Consider the following 22,732-nt stretch of genomic DNA (forward strand, 5'->3'; position numbering starts at 1 on the left):
GAATGTTTCAGGCCGAGACCCTTCGTCAGGAGTAACTGAAAGAAGAGCTAGTAAGAGATTTGAAAGTGGGAGGGGGTGGGGGAGATCCGAAATGATAGGAGAAGACAGGAGGGGGAGGGATGGAGCCAAGAGCTGGACAGGTGATTGGCAAAAGGGATACGAGAGGATCATGGGACAGGAGGCCCAGGGAGAAAGAAAAGGGGGAGCGGGGAAGCCCAGAGGATGGGCAAGGAGTATAGTGAGAGTGACAGAGGGAGAAAAAGGAGAGAGAGAAAATAATAATAATAATTGAATAAATAATGGATGGGGTACGAAGGGGAGGTGGGGCATTAATGGAGGTTAGAGAAGTCAATGTTCATGCCATCAGGTTGGAGGCTACCCAGATGAAATATAAGGTGTTGTTCCTCCAACCTGAGTGTGGCTTCATCTTTACAGTAGAGGAGGCCGTGGATAGAAATGTCAGAATTGGAATGGGATGTGGAATTAAATTAGAACACCTATGCTCTGTCCGCTAGAGAAAGCAGGATCTCCCAGTGGCCACACATTTTAATTCCACATCCCATTCCCATTCTGATATGTCTACCCACGGCCTCCTCTATTGCAAAGATGAAGCCACAATCAGGTTGGAGGAACAACACCTTATATTCCATCTGGGTAGCCTCCAACCTGATGGCATGAACATTGACTTCTCAAACTTCTGCTAATGCCCCACCTCCCCTTCGTACCCCATCCGCTATTTATTTATTTATTTATTTATTTATTTATTTATTTATTTATTTATTTATTTATTTATTTATTATGATTTTTTTTTTCTCTCTCTCCTTTTTCTCCCTCTGTCCCTCTGACTATACCCCTTTCCCATCCTCTGAGTTTCCCCCCCCATCCCCCTTTTCCTTCTCCCTGGACCTCCTGTCCCATGATCTTCTCATATCCCCTTTGCCAAACAACTGTCCAGCTCTTGGTTCCATCCTTCCCCCTCCTGTCTTCTCCTGTCGTTTCGGATCTGCCCTCCCCCTCCCACTTTCAAATCTCTTACTAGCTCTTCTTTCAGTTAGTACTGACAAAGGGTCTCGGCCCGAAACGTCGACTGTACCTCTTCCGAGAGATGCTGCCTGGCCTGCTGCGTTCACCAGCATTTTTTATGTGTGTTGCTTGAAATTCCAGCGTGTCTGCAGATTTCCTCGTGTTTGTGCCAGAAATAGTGGTTGTGACAGGCAGGTTATCAATATCTAAAAGCAATCTGGTAAGTATGTGGATAGAAGTTATTGAAAGGGATGTGAGGAGATGGGATTAGCTGGCTGGAGTACACAGTTGCCTTGGATGAGTTGGGCCAAAGGACATGTTTCCATGCTGTGTGACACTGACTATGAGAGATAGAAAGCTATTCTCTCCCAAGTGAAAAACTGTCTTCCACATCCGTCTGACTCCAGTCTCCCTCAAAGAGAACTTCTGGAACATGCAGAGTTCATTTTTTATCACCTGGGCATTTCTGGCCACACTGGCATTTATTACCTTTGAGGTGTGAGCTGTCTTCTAAAACTAGAGTCCCTCTAGTGAAGATCCTCCCAGATTATTGCGGTGTTTAGAACCGGTGATCTTGACAGATTGGAAGTATATGCAGGATCATGAGATGTGTTGTAGCTGTATGACGTGGAAGCCGGACCTCATTGTGGGTCCTGGTGATCTCATCTGTAGAAAGTGTTGGCTGCTTGAGGAATTTGATCTAAATGTTGATGACATGGAATCCCAGCTTCAAACACAGCGATGCACCAGGGACGGGTAGTTACCTGGACACTGTTTCAGGAGGCAGTCGCACCCAGTAGATTAACTATTTCAAATTCAGTCTGTGGTCGGAGACAAGAGTGTGTGACTAGGAGTGAGGCAGGTAGAGGTGGTGATGCACCTTGAGTGTGCTCAGTAGGTCTGAGATTCTGAATTTGTTGCTGATTCTCAGAGGATGTGAGTGGGCGCTGCAGGATGGATAAGTGATGGAATTGTGGCACTGTGGTTCAGGGAGACATTCAAGGAGGGAGAGAAGTGAAATTGTAACTGGGAATAGTGTAGTCAGGGTAATAAACACAATTCTACTTTGAAAGGATCAGGAGTCCTAAAGGCTGTGTTGTCTGCCTGGTGCTTAGGTTCGGTAAATCTCGTCTGACCTGTGGACGAATTTGAGGTCGAAGTGGAGAGATCCAGTTGTCCTGGTATATGTGTAGCAGTGATGTTGGAAAAACAAGGAAAGATGTCCTGCTGAGGGAACTTGAGCTCTAGGGACTGTGTTAAAATGCAGAACCAAAAAGGTAATAATCTCAGAGTTGTTGGATTCAGAGTCAGGCTCACGTACATCAAAACATACAGTGGAATGAACATACAATGAACATACAGTGAACAGATGGTGAAATGAACATACAGTGAACATACTCTGAAATGAATATACACTGAACACACGAACATACAGTGAATATACAATGAACATACAGAGAACGTACAGTGAAATGCACGTACAGTGAACATAAATTAAACATACAGTGAAAGGTGTCATTTGAGTTAACAACAGCAAAACAAACCTCTTAGCCCCATCCCTCCCACTCAGACAGAGACACAGACTGCCTTCGATCCCAGACCGGCTCCCTCTAGTGGATTCACGGAAGCCGGGACGTAGGCTCTCTGACTTTCCTAGTAAATTCATGGACTGGGGGACAGGGTCTCCCACCTCCCCAGTGGATTCACAGACTCAGGACTAGTGAAAATTAAAAGAGGATACCAAATGTTTTTTTAGGACATATTGAAAGAATAAAAGACAGGTGTGTCAATTGGATACACCGGAAACAATTAGAAAATAATGCTGATATAGTAGTAATGGGGAAAACTAAATGGCAACAAACTATATAAGTATTTTGCATCAGTCTTCACTGTGGAAGACACCAGCAGCAAGCCAGAAATATAAGAATGTCAAATGGCAGTAGTGAGTTTAGTCACTATTACTAAAGAGAAGGTATTTAGAAAGCTGAGAGATATAAAGGTAGATAAGACAAAATGGACTGCAGTCAGTGTCTGATAGAGAAAGTTGAAGAGACTGTCGATGTATTAGTAGTGATCTTTTAAGAACCACGAGACTCTGGAATGGGTTTGGTGGACTGGAAAATTGCAAATGTCACCAGTTTTTAAGAAGGGAGGAAGGGAGTCAAAAGAGAGGAAATTATTGACCATTGAGCCTGACTTCAATGGTTGGAAATATGTTGGAGTCCGTTATTGACAAGGTGCCACACATGAGGCTACTCACCAAGCTAAGAACCCAAGGCATTACAGGCAAGTAACTGGCATGGTTAGAGCATTGGCTGATTGGTAGGAGGCAGTAAGAGTGAATAAAAGAATTCTTTTCTGGTTGGCTGTGAGTGAGTAGTGGTGTTCTGCAGGGGTTGCTGCTGGGGCTGCTTCTTTTCATGCTGTATATTAGCGATTTAGATAATGAAATAAATAGTTTTGTTGCCAAGTTTTCAGACAATATGAAGATTGGTAGAGGGACAGGTAGTACTGAGGAAACAGCAAGGCTGCAGAAGGACTTAGACAGATTAGGAGAATGGAAAAGAAAGTGGCAAATGAAATACAATGTTGGAAAATGCATGGTCATGCACTTTGGTAATAGTAATAAATGCATGGACTATTTTCTAAATGGGAGAAAATCCAAAAATCTAAGATGCCAAAGGGACTTGCAAGTCCTTGGGCAGAACACCCTAAAGATTAACTTGCAGGTTGAGTTGGTGGTGAGGAAGGCAAATGCAATGTTGACATTCATTTTAGGAGGTCTAGAATACAAGAGCAAGGATGTGACGCAGAGGTTTTATAAGGTGCTTGTGAGGCCTCACCTTGAGTATTGTGAACAGTTTTGGGCTCCTTCTCTAAGAAAAGATGTGCTGGCATTGGAGAGGGTCCAGAGGAGGTTCACAAGGATGATTCCGGGAATGAAAGGGTTATCATACGAAGAATGTTTGATTGCCCTAGGTCTGTACTGGCTTGAATTTAGAAGGATGAAGGGGGACTCTCATTGAAACCTTTTGAATGGCGTAGAGAGAACAGATGTGGAAAGAATGTTTTAACGGTGGGAGAGTCTAGGACAAGAGGGCACAGCCTCAGGATAGAGGGGCATCCATTCAAAACCGAGATGCAGAGAAATTTCTTTAGCGAGAGAGTGGTGGATTTGAGGAATTTGTTACCACGGGCATGTGGCGGTCAGGTCATTGGGTGCATTTAAGGCAGAGCTTGATCGGTTCTTGATTGGTCACAGCGTCAAAGGTTACAGGGAGAAAACTGGGGAGTGGGGACGAGGAAGGGGCAAAAGGCACAACCATGATTGAATAGTGGAGCAGAGCTGATGGACAAAATGGCCTAAATCTGTTCCTATGTTTTATGGCCTTATTAAGGATGAGGTTTCGGGATACTTGATTTCACACAAGAAAATATGTCAGCATTGATTTCCTTAAGGAGAAATCTTTCCTGACAAATGTAGGGAATTATTTTGAGGAAATAACAGGGAGAATAGACAAAGGTGAATAAGTAGATGTTTACTTGGATTTTCAGAAGACCTTTGAGGGTATGAAACTAGATAAGAGCTCATGGTATTACAGGAAAGATAGGCTGAATGATAGAAGGAAAAGATTGGGAATAAAGCGGCCTTTTCTAGTTGGCTGCCGGTGACAGGGTCAGAGTTGGGTCTGCTGCTTTTCACATTATAAGTAATCATCATCATAGCTTGTCACACCAGACAGCCAGCCACTCTAGGGTTGTTTGGTTGATGTTGAGCAGGTCAGTGTCAGCTAAATCAGGTGAGAGTGGGCAGTTGCGCAGAACGTGTTCAATGTTCTGCACCCTTTCGCCACACTCACAGGATTCGCTGGTCTTTAAACCCCACTTCGCCATATTGTCTCCCGTCCTACAAACTCCCGCTCTCGCTCTGTTGAGAGTGCACCACTTCTGTCTGTCAAGCAGTGCCCCGTCTGTTACTATAAGTAATGATCTGGATGGTGGAATTGATGGCTTTGTGACCAGCTGTGCAATCAATACAAAAGTAGAGGGAGAAGCAGGCAGATTTGAGAAGGCATGTCATCCGCAGACAGATTTGGACAGGTTAGGAGAATAGGAAAGAAGTGACAGATGGGATACAGTGTGGGAAAGTGTATGGTTATGCGCTTTGGTAGAAGCAATAAATGTGTAGACTATTTTCTAAAAGAGGAGCAAATTCAGAAATCAGAAATACAAAGGGACTTGGGAGTCCAAGTGCAGGATTCCCTAAATGTTGAAGTGTGTCAAAGGATATGAGAAGAAGCAAGAAGAATGGGAGAGGGAGGGGGAAAAGAAACCAGGCATGACCAAATGGCAAAACAGACACAATGGGCCAAATGGCCTAACCTTGGTTTTATGGCTTAATATTTCCCAGTCTGAAAGGGGTTTGTGTTGAGGGGAACCTGCAGGCGGTGGTATCCTCCTGCACCTACAGCCTTTCTCTTTCATGATGGTGGACGTTAGGGGTTTACATTTTCTTGTAATTCCCTCCCACCATCTGTCACCTCTTCACTATGGCCACAGCCTCCAAATACTGGCCTGCTGTTCCACTCTGAACCCATCCCAATCTCAGGCACTGTTCCCCTCTCCCACCTCACCCCAACCTTAACCCTTATCTGACTGTGAACTAGACCATAGGAAGGTGCAGAGAGTTGTAGACCTCACAGATTGACACAATCATACAGAACAGAAATGGCTCCTTAGCTCATCTCATCCATGCCAACTTTTTTAACCACCTACACTAATCCCATTGCTCATATGAAGACTGTATCCTTCTACGCCTTGCTCATTGTAATGCTTGACTAAATGCCTCTTGAACAAAATGATCGCATCTGAATCCACTACCTCATCTGGCAGTGTGTTCCAGATATCAATTGCTCTCTGTGTAAGAAAAACTGACCCCTCAAATCTCCTTTACATCTGCTCTCTCCAGAAACCTATGCTCTCTTGTTTTTTGATAAGCCTAGCAAGAGAATGAGACTTTGTCTATCTAACCTATTTAAGCTTCTTATATAGTGTCAGGCTCCTTTACTCGAGGAAAAGCAAGCCCAGCCTATCTGCTCTCTCCCCGTAACTAAAGTACTCCCCAGCACTCTCTGCAGCACAACTGTGTTGAGACCGATTCTTTTTTCATTATATATCAATGAACTTCATTATGGAATTAATAGCTTTGTTGCACGGTTTGCAGACAACGTGAAGATAGGTGGAGGGGTAGGTAGCTTTGAGGAAGTAGAGAGGTTACATAAGCACTCATACAGATTAGGAGAATGGGTAAAGAAATGGCAGATGGAATACAGTGTCGGGAAGTGTATGGTCATGCACTTTGGTAGAAGAAATGGAAGTGCTGACTATTTTCTAAATAGAGAGAACATACAAAAAACTGAGTCAAAAAGGGACTTGGGAGTCCTTGTGCAGGATTCCCTAAATGTTAATTTGTAGTTGAGTCTGTGGCGAGGAAGACAAATGCAATGTTTGCATTCATTTTAAGATGACTAGGATATAAAAGCAAGGATGTAATGTTGAAACATTATAAAGCACTGGTGAGGCCTCACTTGGAGTATCATGAGCAGGCTTGGGCTCCTGATCTTAGAAAGGATGTGCTGAAACTGGAAAGGCTTCAAAGGAGGCTCATGAAAATGATTCCAGGATTAAATTGCTTGTCATATTAAATAGCTTACCCATCCATCCGGTAGGTGCTACAGGAGCCTCCGCTCCCACACCAGCAGGCACAGGAAGAGCTTCTTCCCTGAAGCTGTGACCCTGCTGAACCTCACATCACAGCGCTAAGCAGTATTGCACCCATATTGTACTGTCTCAGTACTTTTATATTTGTGTGCTGTAGCACTTACTTTTTATTCACAGTTATTTTGTAAATAACACTATTCTTTGCATTTCTGGTCAGATGCTAACTGCATTTCATTGGCTTTGTATCTGTACTTGGCACAATGACAATGAAGTTGAATCTAATCTAATCTAATCTAATATGAAGAACGTTTGCTGGCTCTGGGCCTGTATTTACTAGAATTCAGAAGACTGAGGGATGATCTCATTGAAACCTATGAAAGTGGATGTGGAGAGAATAGTTCCTATGGTGGGAGAGTCTAAGACCAGAGGACACAGCCTCAGAATAGAGGAGTGTCATTTTAGAATTGAGATGAAGAGGAATTTGTTTAGCCAGAGAATGGCAAATCTGTGGAATTCTTTGCCACAGGCAGCTGTGGAGGCCAAGTCTTTATGTATATTTAAGGCAGAGGTTCATAGATACTTGATTAGTCAAGGCAAGAAGGGATATGGGGAGAAGGCAGGAGATTGCAGCTGAGAGGAAAATTGTATCAGCCAAATGGTCTAATTCTGCTCCTACATTTTATGGTCTTATGGTCTAACTATGTTCCCTTCTGATGGTATGGTGACTAGAACTATGCACAATTCTCAATGAAGCCTAACCAGTGTTTTGTAAGGTTCAACATAACAACCCAGACCAATGAACGCCAGCATGCCACATGCCTTATTAAGCACTATCAATCCATGTAGCCACTTTTGGGGAACTATGGATTTGGACCCCAAGATTCCTCTGTTCAACGACATTACTCAGTATCCCACCATCTACTCTATGCCCTGTTTCTCTGCTGTACTTTTCTATGACAATAAGCCTTGGCCCTGTGTGACCTCCTAAAATGCATCACCTTGTGCTTGTCAGGATTACATTCCTCTGCCAAGGTTTTGCCCAACTGCCCATCTGATCTATATCCTGCTGTAGCCTTAGATAACTTTCCTCACTACCTATAACACCTACCTCTGTAGAGATCGTTAAGATCACCAAATTTCTTGGTGTTCACCTGGCGGAGAATCTCACCTGGTCCCTCAACACCAGCTCCATAGCAAAGAAAGCCCAGCAGTGTCTCTACTTTCTGCGAAGGCTGAGAAAAGTCTATCTCCCACCCCCACCCTCACCACATTCTACAGAGGTTGTATTGAGAGCATCCTGAGCAGCTGCATCACTGCCTGGTTCGGAAATTGCACCATCTCGGATCGCAAGACCCTGCAGTGGATAGTGAGGTCAGCTGAGAAGATCATCGGGATCTCTCTTCCCACCATTACAGACATTTACACCACACACTGCATCCGTAAAGCAAACAGCATTACGAAGGATCCCCATGCTCCCCTCACACAAACTCTTCTCCCTCCTGCCATCTGGCAAAAGGCACCGAAGCATTTGGGCTCTCACGACCAGACTATGTAACAGTTTCTTCCCCCAAGCCATCAGACTCCTCAATACCCAGAGCCTGGACTGACACCAACCTACTGCCCTCTACTGTGCCTATTGTCTTGTTTATTATTTATTGTAATGCCTGCACTGTTTTGTGCACTTTATGCAGTCCTGGGTAGGTCTGTAGTATAGTGTAGTTTGTGTTGTTTTATGTAGTTCAGTGTAGTTTTTGTATTGTTCCTGTAGCACCATGGTCCTGAAAAACGTTGTCTCATTTTTACTGTGTACTGTACCAGCAGTTATGGTCAAAATGACAATAAAAAGTGACTTGACCTCCAATTTTCATGTCATTCAGAGAGGCACTAATCATCCCTTCTGCATTCACATTGTTAATATATATCACAAATAACAAGAGACCTTGCCAATTCCAATATTATATTAATAGTCATAGACTTCCGATCTGTGAGACGTTCTTCCACCACCACCCTCTGCTTTCTCTCTCCAAGCCAACTTTGGATCCAATTAGCTGGCCTTGAATCCCACCTGCCTTAACCTTTTGCACCAGTTTAGCTTATGGACCCTAATAAATAGGGTCATCAAAGAATTTCAACACAGTGATTGGAATATTTAATGAGACTTTCAGCTCTGTGAGTCTCAGTTTGACAGAAGAGAATTATTTTGTCTTTCTCTGCCAATTAATTGGGCTTATGTTTAATTTGACATTCATATCGAGGAAATAGTTGAGGGGATGGTGTAGAGGCAGAACAAGTGTCACAAGTGTCAGAAGGCTCTGATGGGACGGTGTGGGGCTCTGCTTTTGAACCTAGTTTGATTGGACTAGGTGGAAGGAAATTTGGGGTGTCAGCACAGAAGACATACTGTTCTGGAGGGGCTCATCAGGTCAGGCAGCATCTGTGGAGCGAGAGCCAGCGTTACGGATCAGTGACCTTACATCTAATTCTTTTGTGTCCCGTGCCATTCAGCCCTGCGAACGTGTGATGGGCTAGTGTAGAGGGTAGCTCATCATCCATTATGGCAGAGTCATTCAAGATATTCAGGGTGGAGATTGACAGGTAGTGGAACCAAAAAGCAGTCAGGAAATCTTGGAAGGGTGCAGGAGAGGGATTTCAGGGCCAGGACAGTTCAGCCTTGATCTTATTGGATGGGAGAGCAGACCCAAGGAGCTGAGCAACCTGTTTCTGATCCTCATTGAGTCCCTTTCACTCGCTATGTCCATACTGACCTTTTCTGCCGACCAACATTAATCCCAGTTGCCTGCATTGGAATGTGATCTTTTTGTGTCTTACCTATTTAAATGTATCTAATGTGCATCTGCCTTATGTCAATTTGAACTAATCTGTTGTTTATTTGTAGAAGGGAAGCTCGTAATGAGTTTTGTCTCTGTCCCCCATGCAGTAACAGCCAGCAGAGGAGACAGTCTGGAGCTACAGATCAACAGACTGGCTGAATTAATTGGCCGCCTGGAGGATAAGGTGAGGGCAGTATTGGGACAACCAGACTTGCCGTCTACTGTCTACCCAGGTTGACGCTAGCCCACTCCCTAACCGTGGGGTTTAGTGGGGTGTTCCAGGGGAGGAGTTTTGGAAGTATCAAAATACCAGTAAGGGTTGTGGACCAAACATTCTTTCAGTTCCACATGTGTAGGCTGCTCCTGGGTCTCTGTTGAGTACAGTCTTCAAAGGCTAGAAACCTTGGACAGAGCCTCAACCCCCACCAACCAGTGTGGCTCCCCACACTCACTAGTTCCTGCCCTGATCGCCCCCACGTAACAGTCACTGCCAAAGAACTTGCCTCACCAGTTTCTGCTCTGATCTCCCCCATGTAACTCATTTGTAAGGCTAGTGATGTTCTGGGGATGGAACTGGACTCTCTCACGGTGGTGTCTGAAAAAAGGATGCTGTCCAAGTTGCATGCCATCTTGGACAACGTCTCCCATCCACTACATAATGTACTGGGTGGGCACAGGAGTACATTCAGCCAGAGACTCATTCCACCGAGATGCAAAACTGAGCGTCATAGGAAGTCATTCCTGCCTGTGGCCATCAAACTTTACAACTCCTCCCTTGGAAGGTCAGACACCCTGAGCCATTAGGCTGGTCCTGGACTTATTTCCTGGCATAATTTACATATTATTATTTAATTATTTATGGGTTTATATTGCTATATTTATACTCTATTCTTGGTTGGTGCAACTGTAACGAAACTCAATTTCCCTTGGGATCAATAAAGTATGACCATGACTATGACTATGAAACAGTCACTGCTAAGGAACTTGCCTCACCAGTTCCTGCCCTGATCTCCCCCCACCAGTTTTGTCCAGGGTCTCCCACACCTAACAGTCTCTGCCCAGGGTCTCCGCCACCATTCCCTGACCAGTGTCTCCCCCAACCAGTCTCTGTCCAGAATTTCCCCACCAAACCCTGCGGCACATTTTCCCCCACCAGTATCTCCCCAGGCTGTACGGGTGTCCCTGCATCCACCTGACTGGAGCTATATTTGGAGAGGAGCGTTCGTCCTGGTGTCTCGAACTGGTCTAATGCTAACCCCGTAAAGGACACAGCTGGAAACTGAGCTCAATGCTGCACAGAGTCCCTTGTGGTGAGGAGAGAGTCCCCATCCCGGTAAGAGTTGTGAAGTAAATACCTCCTCACTTCCATGGGCACAGACTACTCCTGGGTCTCTGCCGAACGCAGGCTTCACAGCCAGCCAACTCCAGGAAGGTATGGTGGTGCCAAAGGTCAGTTCTTTTCAGAGTGGAGCTGATTAGTGACAATTAACCCCTGATTCACTCCTGACACCCTGATGCGAGTGCACAAGTGAACCCCAACCCAATGTCGGTGGTTGTGAATTCTGTACATTTCCACAGCTCAGTCATCGCCACTGGAATTCACAAAAACTGGCGTTGTGAGCCGGTCCAGAGCTTGGACAAGCCGCCTGGCTCAGGTCCTGTGTTCCATGGGTGAAGGGACAGCAGGTACCTCTGGTCATCCAGAGGTGTGTTGACACACTCATGGTCAAACTCTCCAAATCCTAGTGAGCTGGTTTAGGGTGATCTACCAAAATCATTCAGGTTCACCCCACTTATTTACAGCAAAAATCTTTTCTCTCCGGTCCAAAGCGCGGAACAGGCCATCATAAAGTGGATGTCAGTGTGCATCATGGTGGACGAAAACAAACAAGGTGGAATGTAGGACAACGAGAACTCAAGAATGTTGTGTGCCATGATGGGAGGTCGGAATAGGAATTGAATTTACTGAGGAGGGTGGAACGCTGCTGAGAGGCCAACAAGGCAGTTGTGGCATCAGGAATGAAATTACCTGACACTCATAACAGCTGCCCGTATACCAGCTTTGTCACGGATGACCGTGGGTCCTCTTTTGAAGCCCCTGCAGGACCAATGGGAGACGATCATGCCAACTCTTATCGGTCAGGGAAGCCATTACAGCAGCCTTTAAGGAGCGGAGGAACCCCTCGCATAGGCCATTGGACTGCGGGTGATACGCCGTGGTGCGATGTAACCTAATGCTGAGACTCTGGGACATCACAGGCCAGAGGTCTGATATGAATTGGGGACCATGGTCAGAGGAAATATCAGATGGGGTGGCAAGCCAGGCAACTCAGTTACTGATGAACGCCTGAGGCCAGCGTTGATGCTGGAGAGATGGACTCTAGCCATCTGGTGGTATTGTCCACCATGGTGAGGAGGTGCGTGAAACCATGGGAGGGGGTAAGAGGACCAACAAGGTCCACATTGACGTGGTCAAACCGTCACTCAGGGACCTCAAAAGGTGCCAATGGCGCCTGAGCACGATGGAAAATTTTCTTCCTGCTGGCCCTCCACACAAGCTGCAGTCCAATCATGCATGTCCTTTCAAAGGCTGTGCCACACAACCAGTTTCTGTGAGATCTCCCAGCCCGGATGTGAGAGGCCATGTATGGAGTCAAAAACTGTCCACCTCCAATGGGGAGAGGACAACCGGTTGAGACATTGCAGAGGAGAGAAACACCAGCTTCACCGAACTTAACGTCAGCCAACCACAGACCCGTGACTGCCGTTCTATAAGCCAGGATCTCTGGGCCAGTAGCTTGGTCAGCTGCCGTGCTGGTATAGTCAACCCCGATGTGTACGGTCTCAGCGGCTGGCTGTGAGAGGCAATCGGCCACGGCATCATATTTCCCCTTGATGTGTCGAATATCATTTGTGAACGCTGATATGTAGGCCAGGTGACATTGCTGCCGTGCAGACCAAAGATCTGATATTTACATTATTGTGTGCACAAGGGCTTTGTGGTCAACAAACATTGTGAAATAGTGACCCTCTAGAAGACTACTGAAGCTCATGGTCAAACGCGCTGTAATTTCTTTAGCAGGAATGGTGTTATCGGCTGAAGTAAGAGAGTGGCTGCTACACATCTTCGACCAACTGATTGTGCACAGCACCCTCAGCGTAGTCTGTTCGTCTGTGCACAGCACCCACAGCGTAGTCTGTTCGTCTGTGCACAGCACCCACAGCGTAGTCTGTTCGTCTGTGCACAGCACCCACAGTGTAGTCTGAAGCATCAGTAGTAATGGCTATGGGTGTGTTGGGGAGTGAGTGTGCCATTAAGCACTTTAGAAAGAGTTTGTTTGCTATCATTAAATGCCCTGGTCATGTCTGCCAACCAGTCAAGCACATCATTAGAGACATTGCCTTTAAGCACAGTAGTAGCATAGGTCAGTAGCTCGCAGAATGAATCGATGATAGAAATTTACCATGCCTGATAACTCCTGTGACTTTTTGGAGTGCAGCATGGTGGGAAATTCATAATAGGCACCATACTTGATGGGAGGTGTTTTGTATCTTCGGAAGAGATGTGATGGCCGAGAAAATCAATGGTTGACAACCCAAACTGGCATTTAGCAAAGCTGTGTTTGCTTAAGAACTCGAAAAGTGTACTGAGATGAGATACACGTTCACATTTGGATATATTGGCGACAAGTATGTCATCCAAGTAAACAAAAAGAAAAGCTATGTCTTTTAATACAGAATCCATCAGCCCAAACGGCATGCACAGAAACTTAGAGGCAAAATGGAGTTATCACAGCCATCTTGGGAATGTCCTTCCAGCACACAAGCACCTGATAGTAGCCCCTAGCTATTGTAGATTGACTTTGGGAAAAATTAATTTTCTGGCTAAACATGCCGAGAAGTCCTGGATATGTGGGACTGGGTAAAGATCATGAGTGGTGGCCTTTCTAACACGTCAGTATTCACTATATGGGCGGCAACCGCCATTGGACTTAGGAACCATACGAAGGGGCGAAGCCCAGGGGCTTTTCGACCAGTGTACAGTTCCAAGTCTTTCCATGTTAGCAAACTTGACTTCCACGGCTGCCAGCTTTTCTGGGTTCAGTCTACACATGCGGGCATGGGGGCAGGCCATTTGTAGGAATGTGGTGCTCAACACAATGTTTTGTGACTGTAGTGGACAATGTGGGCTTGGTGAGGTTTGGGAATTCAGCCAGAAGTCAAGTAATCTCACATGTGTTGGTGCATGTGCTTGAAGTTGTTGTAGGGAACTTACTGGGGAAGCAGTGTAACAACTCAAAGTCCTTGACATCCACAATCGCCAATCAGTCCTTGGGTACACAAGACATCTGGACCGAGCAGAGGTCTAGCCACTTCAGCCGGGGTGAAGTCTCATAGGTAACGTTGCCCAACAAGTGTAGACCCTGCTGCTGTTGGCAGCCTCCAGTGTGGTTTCATTGCTCCTTGCCTTCTCATCGATAGGCAGTACCGGCAGCACATTCACTTGAGCATCCGTGTCACACAGGAAGTGTCGCCCGTAAGGGTGTCTATAATGAACAGTAGACGAACCTGGTAGCTGGAACCATGGTGTCTACAGACCTCTGATCTCCCAGTGCGCTGGCACTGTCGGCACTGCAGGGTGGTCGGCACTTACTAGCACTCGTAACACGGCGAGCGTGATGAAAACACAGGCCGGGCACTGCCCGGCACCCGCCTTGTGCACTCACACCCTGATCATCCAAAAGTCTGTAAAAGGTGAGTTTTCAGCAGTCAGTGTCATCGTGTTCAGGCAGACTCACCACTCTCACAGCCATCGAGTTACTGAACGATGTTACCACAGAAATATTTGGTGCTGTCAGCAGAGGTTTCTCACAGCACAAGTTGGCCCTCAACTTGTTCAAACCAAGCAACAGCATTTTGGTCCCAAAACTCCGGCAGTTTCTAAGTGATTGTGTTGGCCAACGTGTTCAATAACTCTTGAACAGTCGTAGAACATTGGGTCACCAATGTAGGTTTTCGCAAATAAAATGGTGGAGGCGTTTTATGTTTTAAAAAAAAGTAGCAACTCATTTTTTGAACACCAACAAACTGAGCACAAAACACAATAAAATTTGTTTATGTAATTATCTCATCTCATCAGACTATATACTTTATACTTTATTGTTGCCAAACAATTGATACCAGAACATACAATCATCACAGCGATATTTGATTCTCGCTTCCCACTCTCTGGATTACAAATATTAAATATTACAAATATTAAAAATAGTAAAAAATAGTAAATATTAAAAATTTAAATTATAAGTCATAAATAGAAAATAGAAAAATGGGAAGTAAGGTAGTTCCAAAAAACCGAGAGGCAGGTCTGGATATTTGGAGGGTACGGCCCAGATCCAGGTCAGGATCCGTTCAGCAGTCTTATCACAGTTGGAAAGAAGCTGTTCCCAAATCTGGCCGTACGAGTCTTCAAGCTCCTGAGCCTTCTCAGGAAGAGGGACGAAAAGTGTGTTGGCTGGGTGGGTTGTCCCTCTTAAAGTTAAAGTCTGTCCCGAGCCTTGTGGCCCATCAGGCCGGTGCTTATGCCGGTTTCTGTGGCGTGAAGCGACTGAGAGTACGAGACTCCCCCCCCCCCCAGCCCCGGATAGGTCTATCTTGAGGTTAACCCCCAGCATTTGCCGGTACCCATTTTCAGCTGGGTGGACTGGAGCAGTTTGTGGTTAAGTGCCTTGCTCAAAGACAAGTGTAAGTGCCTTGCTCAGCTGCCTTGGTCGAGACTCGAACCCACGACCTTCAGATCGTGAGCCCAACACCCTAACCACTTGGCCACGTGCCACACCTAGCCTCTTAAACCCCAACCCAATTGTGGTGTCCTCTACGTTTTTGCCAATTACATTACCCTAGAGCAGCCTTTCTCAACCTTTTTGCCCTGGAGGAACCCTTGAAATAATTTTCAGGTCTCAGGGAACCCCTGCGTAAAAATAATTATATCTACAGCTCATGGTACATTCGTGTGATCAGTAAGCTGTAGATATAATAATCCAAAAATAATTGTCAATACTCTTTTGAGTAGAGAATGAACTTTTAGCCAGCCTTTCTTGGAAAAAGAAACAGGTAATTAAGCTTAGCTTGCCTTTCTTGAAATTAATCTTTCTTTCTCTTTCATAATTTTTTAAAACTCGTAAGGCAGACATAATAAATTTCTGTTAAGTTGCTGGCTTAAGCCAAATGGGATTTAATTTTTCTAACGGTAGGCTCGGTAGATTTACTTTAAATGAAGGTTGTAAATTGATTTTAATTAATGCTATTTACAGCATGAAAATTTATTGACAATATTGAATAGTAAAATTACTGAAAACCATAAGCCAAAGCAACACAGTTCATCCAAGACCAATGTTTTGTTTCCAGATATGAAGCTAAAACGTTAAATAGATTTTGGCCTTTGGTTGTTTCCGACTGCTCTTTACAACAGAGTTTTCTTGAATTTCACCATTATTTACAAATCTTACATTGCTGTTCGGTAACACTTTTGCTTGACCAGTCAGGGTGCTAGCCCTGAGGTGAACCCCTAAACCTGGAGGATGGGTGGACCACTCTTAGTCTGGCCTCTATCCTTTGACCTGCTCGGCATGGGTGACCCTACTCAGAGTCAGGGCAAAAAGCCCCGACTCCAGCCGGCAGAGCTCTCCAGGTCATTGAGGCATGCAAGTCTCCAAACTCTATGACAAGGTTGTGGTCCTCTTGGGGGCCCGAACAGCTTGCCCCACACATACTGCCCAGTCTTGCACTTGGAAGGGGTAGAAGGAGGATAGGAAGGTCCTTCTCATGGTGCCCAATGGACAGGATGGAAGGGTAGAGAAAGTCCCATGTCATTCTGTGCCTTCACTGACTTGTATTACCCCTGGGAGGGGTGGTGATTGTTTAAGGAGTGTTGCTGCTTCCTTGTCCCCCTTACTGCCCTCTGTTACCCCTGGGTGTGGTAGAGGGGTGTATAGAGACTGCCCCCTGCTGGAAGTGGCATAGAATGGTCCCTGCTCATGTCCTTATCTCTGTTTTCAGACAGTCTGGCTCGACCTGCAGCAGAAGGTGATGGACAATGAGAACATGACCTGCTCGGTGAGTGGACCACCTCTCTCAAAGGACACGTTGCAATCAGATTTCCCATGCAACTCATCAGTTCTGGGGAAGAGCACTGCCTGGTTCTCAGATCACTGTGCGAGTCCGGGTGGATCCCAGCATGTGGATGGTCAATCCCAGATCCACTCTGTCTCCCTGAATGGGGCGGACCAGAAACGTCAAATTCTGCTTTTGGATAGGTACATGGATGGCAGTGGCTGTAGGGATATGATCTGGGTGCAGGTAAGTGGCCTTTGGCAGAAGAGTGGGTCAGCATGGACGGGATGGGACCAGTCAGAGGTCTGACTCCTGGTCCGACTGTTACCATGGTAAATATAAAATGCTGCTATGTGATCCACTCACTCAAAGTGATGAGGAGGTGCTAACTCACACAATGACTCCAAACCATTGATTCCAAGCTTCCTTATACCACTGCTGGTGGCCAGTACATCTTAATACAGACATGTTTCCTGTGATTGTTCGCACAGCCCCCAAAGCGTGATCAGGGTCTGGATGGAGTAATGGAATGTATTATGTACCAGACAGTGTTTGGGATGACACCACGGGTGACGTGTTAAATGGTGTATTATCAGCACATGCACCTTAAATGATGCATGGGGTTATGCGGTTATGCATTGCAGAGTGTCTTGTTTTGTGTACTGAGGTCACCAAAGTGATTTCCAGGATTTTATAAGCTCTGGGTTGGGAAGCACCTTAAGGTTACATTCAGATTTAAATGTGCTTATTGTCCTACATGCCAAAGCGTTACTTGTTCGGTTGAAGCTCACAGAATAAACAGTGGACGTGATCAAAATAAGTACAATACACACAGTGAAGGCACCAACCAACAAAATTGAGAAGAGGTTTAGTGCATGCTGAAGTAGGCAAAAAACGCTACAGGCAATAATGGAATAGGTGAGAGGGGTAAAGCTCGGAGTCTGAGAACCCGACAGCAATGCTGGGATGGAGATGAGAAAGAGGAGGTTAGATCAGGAGTCTGATAGCAGTGGCAACGGCGTCTGGTCATCAAGATGCTCAATCTCCTGCTCTGCGAGGAGGTAGATATGAGAACGGGTAATGGCCAAAGAGGCAGGAACCTGTGACTATAAACATTCTTGAAGAAATGCACAGTGAAGATGAACAGGATGGACAGAATTGACATGGGTCATTGCATTGGAGAGGGACCTATCGGTGTAGCAATATTGTCAAAGTGCTTTCCATGATTTTGCCTTGGACAGCAATGCAATATCAAGTCAGGATGGTGTGTGACTTGGAGAGCAACGTCGAGCTGGAGATGTTCCCTATGGTTTTGCTGCCCCTGTCCTTCCAGTTGGTGGATGTGCCACAGTAGCATAGCGATTAACTTAACTCTATTACAGCTCGGGACATTGGACTTTGGAGATCAGCCCTGGCATCCTCTATAAATAACCTCTATACATCCTCCTGGAGGAACGCATGGATTTTTCCGGGTCCTCTGGTTTCCTCCCACAGTCCAAAGATGTACTAGATAGGTTAATTGGTCATTGTAAATTGTCCCATGATTAGATTAGCATTAAAACAAGTTTGTCAGGGGCTATAGGACGGCACAACTCGAAGGGCCTACTCTGTGCTGTGCAAATAAATAAAAAAAACAAACAAACAAATAAATAATTCAATATAAGAGGTGGTGGATTTGGAAGGTGTTGTCTAAGGAGTCTCACTGAGCTGCTACAGTGCATACTATAGATAGTACAAACAGTGTCGGTGGTGGAATGTAATAACCAATGGCCTTACTTCACTGACTTTCAGCACTTTAACCACCTGCTCATTCTGTTGATGTTGCTTCTATATTTCCTCTCTCTCTCTGCAGCATCTCTTCCTTGTACGCCAGCATATGACCATTGGGCAGAAGCACCTGGCAGAGTTTGGTAACTCTCTGAAGCAGTATCTGAAGGATGTGTCGACACAGAGAGACTGCTTCCAGTGAGTCCACTCACTCAGGGCCATTACACTCTGCTCAACGCCTATGGATGTTAGACAACAACAGCTCAGTATCAATGGAGAAAGTACAGGCCAGTGTAAACAGAGCAGATTAGCATTTCCTGGTTGGGTGGGATATCCAAAAACGGGAAGTACAACAGAGGAAATGCTTACTATCCTACCACTGTCCATTACCCACTGACCACTCACTGCTGACCATTCCCCACTGTCCATTCCCCACTGACCACTCACTGCTGACCATTCCCCACTGTCCATTCCCCACTGACCACTCACTGCTGACCATTCCCCACTGTCCATTCACCACTGACCACTCACCACTGACCACTCACCAATGACCATTCACCACAGACCACTCACCACTGACCACTCACCACAGACCACTCACCACAGACCATTCACCACTGACCACTCACCACTGACTACTCACTACAGACCATTCACCACTGACCACTCACCACTGACCACTCACCACTCACCACTCACCACTGACCACTCACCACAGACCATTCACCTCAGACCATTCACCACAGACCACTCACCACTCACCACTGTCCATTCACCACCAACCACTCACCACTGACCACTCACTGCTGACCATTCCCCACTGTCCATTCACCACTGACCACTCACCACTGACCACTCACCACTGACCATTCACCACTGACCATTCATCACAGACCACTCACCACTGACCACTCACCACTGTCCATTCACCACTGACCATTCACCACAGACCACTCACCACTGTCTATTGACCACTGTCCATTCACCACAGACTATTCCAAACACCATTCCCACACTGACCATTCCCAACACTGACCATATCTTAACACTGCCCATTCTCCAAACATCATTCCCTACTGACCATTTCCCCGCTGACCATTCCCAACACTGATAATTTCTAACATTGACCATTCCCCAAACATCATTCCCCATTGACCATTCCCCCAGTGGCGTATCTAAGGTATGGCACGTGCCCTGGGCGCCACTTGAAGGGGGCATCACTGAGCAGTTTCTATTAAAGTCAGACAAGCCATCCTCAGATAGTGAAAGAAGAATTTTCTTCAGATGTATGATCTGTCTTTGATTATCATGGGTGAGAAGCACTAGGATGGCCTTATTTCAGAGCATTGTGTAAGACCATGAAACGTTTCTTCATGAAGAAGAAGGAAAGTGGAGCTGAAGGACGGAAGAGACGAAAGTTGGAGGTGGAGGAAGCCAAGAAGTCGAGCAAGTTCTTCATGCCCTTCTTTGAAAAGCCCGGAACAAATAGTTTGATACGTTCCATGGAGTCGCCTGCACCTGCTACAAGTTTGTTAGAATCCGAAGGTGGATCAAGTACAAATGCGTCACAAGCCGAGGAAAAAGTCAAGTCAGATAAATCCGAGTATGACGAGATTAAGAGTGAGGCTGCCACAGAGAACGTGGACATGACAGGAGGGGAAGACGATACTGGTGGTGATGATGTTGAGTTTATTGACGAGATTTTACCTGACGAGATTGAACCTGACAACACTGAACCTAGTGAACTGGATGGTGTCAAAGAGCCTCGAATTGTCATACCAGAAGTGATTGAACAGCGTGACACTGGACTTCTGAAGTTCGACAGGGATACTGGAGAAGCAATTCTGCCTCACGCGTTGAGAACAGAAAGAATAAATCTGGGTTCGAAGTACGAGGGGTGATTGATAAGTTTGTGGCCTAAGGTAGAAGGAATCAATTTTAGAAAAACTAGCACATTTGTTTTTCAACATAGTCCCCTCCTACATTTACACACTTAGTCCAGCAGTCATGGAGCATATGGATCTTGGACCTCCAGAAAGTGTCCAGAGCAGGGGTGATTGATATGTTCGGGCCTAAGGTAGAAGGAGATGAGTTATACAGCTCTCGTTACATACACATGCAGTTCAACTCTTTCAGTGATTATGCAGAAAGTTTGAAGTGAGTAACTCATCGGGGTGATTGATAAGTTTGTGGCCTAAGGTAGAAGGAGATGAGTTATTAACTTCAAACTTTCTGCATAATTGCATCATTGGAGCAGGAAAGTGGATTCAACCAGTGGAAAGCACCTGAAAGGATTAGTGTTCATGAAAATGCCAAGAATAATTGGGAATGCTTCACACAGTGGAAAGAAATGGAAAGAAATTTAGCTGGAAACAGGAGTTATTGACGCGGTATTTCAGTCACAGATTGAGAAGGAAAAGCAGAAGAGGTGTGATATCTTGACGAGAATCCTTCACTGCACAAAATTCCTTGTGACTCAGAACCTGGCTTTGCAAGGACACAGAGTCACTTCAGCTGGACAATGACTCCAATGTGGGAAATTTCCTTGGCTTACTGAAACTACTGGCCATCTTTGACCCTGTCATAAAAGAACACCTCACTCATTTGGAAAGTCATCCTGGATCCACGTCTTATCTTTCACTGGGTGTCCAGAACGAATTCATCCCCATGATGGCATCCACTGTTCACCAGGGTTTACTGAGAAGCATTCGTAAAGCCAAGTACTATGGCCTCATGTACAACTCGACTCCAGATCAGGCACACCGTGAGCAGATGTCAGAGTAGTGAGGTATACGGAAGTTGATTTTGAGAGGAAAACAGTCCGCGTTAGAGAGTCCTTCCTTGGTTTTATCCAGATAAACCAGAAGGATGCTGAGAGCTTGGTTGAAGATGTCTTGAAACAGCTAGAGAAGGACGAAATGGAGCTACAAGATTGTCAGTCACAGTGCTATGACAACGCTGCTGTGATGGCTCGACACAGAAGTGGTGTTCACCAAAGAATAAGTGAGAAAAACAACCTGGCAGTGTTTGTGAATTGCGACAATCACTAACTCAACATGATGGGTGTACATGCAGCCAAGCAGGATACAATGATGGTCACGTTTTTTGGAACCATCAAAGCTCTCTTCGTGTTTTTCTCATGTTCAACACAGCGCTGGGAAAAACTCAAAAACGCCGTGCCTGTGGTTGTTAAGTCAGAGTCCGAAACCAGGTGGAGTGCAAGGACAGAAGCAGTGAAGCCCGTCAACAAGTACCTTGAGGAGATACTTCAAGTTCTCCAGGACATGATAGACAATGAAAACAAGACCAGTGAAACAAAAAGTGACACAAGGCAGCTGTACAACCGCATGTTGAGTTACGATTTTCTGATTTTGCTAGGATTTTGGAACAAAGTACTCATTTGCGTTGACCGTATTCAAAGGAGGCTGCAGGATCCTAGCATGAACTTCCACGATGCTGCCCTGGATTTGAAAGCCCTCCAAGATCATTTTTATGATAAAAGAGAAGTGTTGGTCAGTGAGTCATTAGAAGGAGGAGTCGGTCTCTGTCAAGATTGGAATATTGAAGTTGAAAGACGTCAGAGATGGAAGAAATGAACGGCTGATGAGAACTCGAGAGACGCTGGGTTAACAGCTAAGGAGGAAGTGGAAAGAGTCATGAAGGGAACACTCGACCATCTTCACAGAGAAATGGACAAAAGGTTCACTCGTTTGCATGACACTGACGTCAAGTTTGGGTTCCTTCTCGATGTCGAGGGACTGTGTTACGGCGCCGACAGTAACGACCTAAAGAAGAAGTGCAAAAGTTTGGGTGAATTGTACAGCTCTGATGTTGGTGGACAGCAGCTATATGAAGAAATTTTGGATTGCAAAATGTTGCTATCAAGGTGGGTCAACATGAAAATATCAAGACCTGAAGAGCTTCTTGAATTTATTGTTCAGTATGGAGATGAGAGTGTCTTCCCCAATCTTCGCATTGCTATTCAGATAATGCTAACCATCACAGTTTCCATCGCCAGCTGTGAGAGATCATTCAGCAAGTTAAAACTAATACTTTTGTATCTGAGAGCCTCCATGGGTCAAGGCAGACTCTGTGATCTTGTTCTGCTGAGTGTAGAAAGAGAAGAAACTGAAAAAAACTGACTTTGATCACATCATAGATAAATTTGCATCAGTGAAAGCAAAGAAGGTGCAGTTATAATTTTCATGTGGTGCCATAATTTGTTAATTAAAAGATTAACAAGCTTGACTTGTATTTTTGAGCTGATATTATGGTAAAGT

The 22,732-nt window shown here is 45.4% G+C and overlaps 1 protein-coding gene across 1 annotated transcript in view; it reads left to right on the plus strand.

Annotated features, from left to right (window-relative positions):
* Positions 1 to 22,732, plus strand: part of necab2 (N-terminal EF-hand calcium binding protein 2) — a 101,069-nt gene that overhangs the window by 72,740 nt on the left and 5,597 nt on the right. The window contains exons 8-10 of the mRNA XM_063067336.1: positions 9,683 to 9,759; positions 16,632 to 16,688; positions 18,538 to 18,650. Coding sequence (XP_062923406.1) covers positions 9,683 to 9,759; positions 16,632 to 16,688; positions 18,538 to 18,650 — 247 coding nt within the window. The remainder of the gene's footprint in view (positions 1 to 9,682; positions 9,760 to 16,631; positions 16,689 to 18,537; positions 18,651 to 22,732) is intronic.

The sequence above is a fragment of the Mobula hypostoma genome, chromosome 14, assembly GCF_963921235.1.
Source record: "Mobula hypostoma chromosome 14, sMobHyp1.1, whole genome shotgun sequence".
NCBI lineage: Eukaryota > Metazoa > Chordata > Chondrichthyes > Myliobatiformes > Myliobatidae > Mobula > Mobula hypostoma.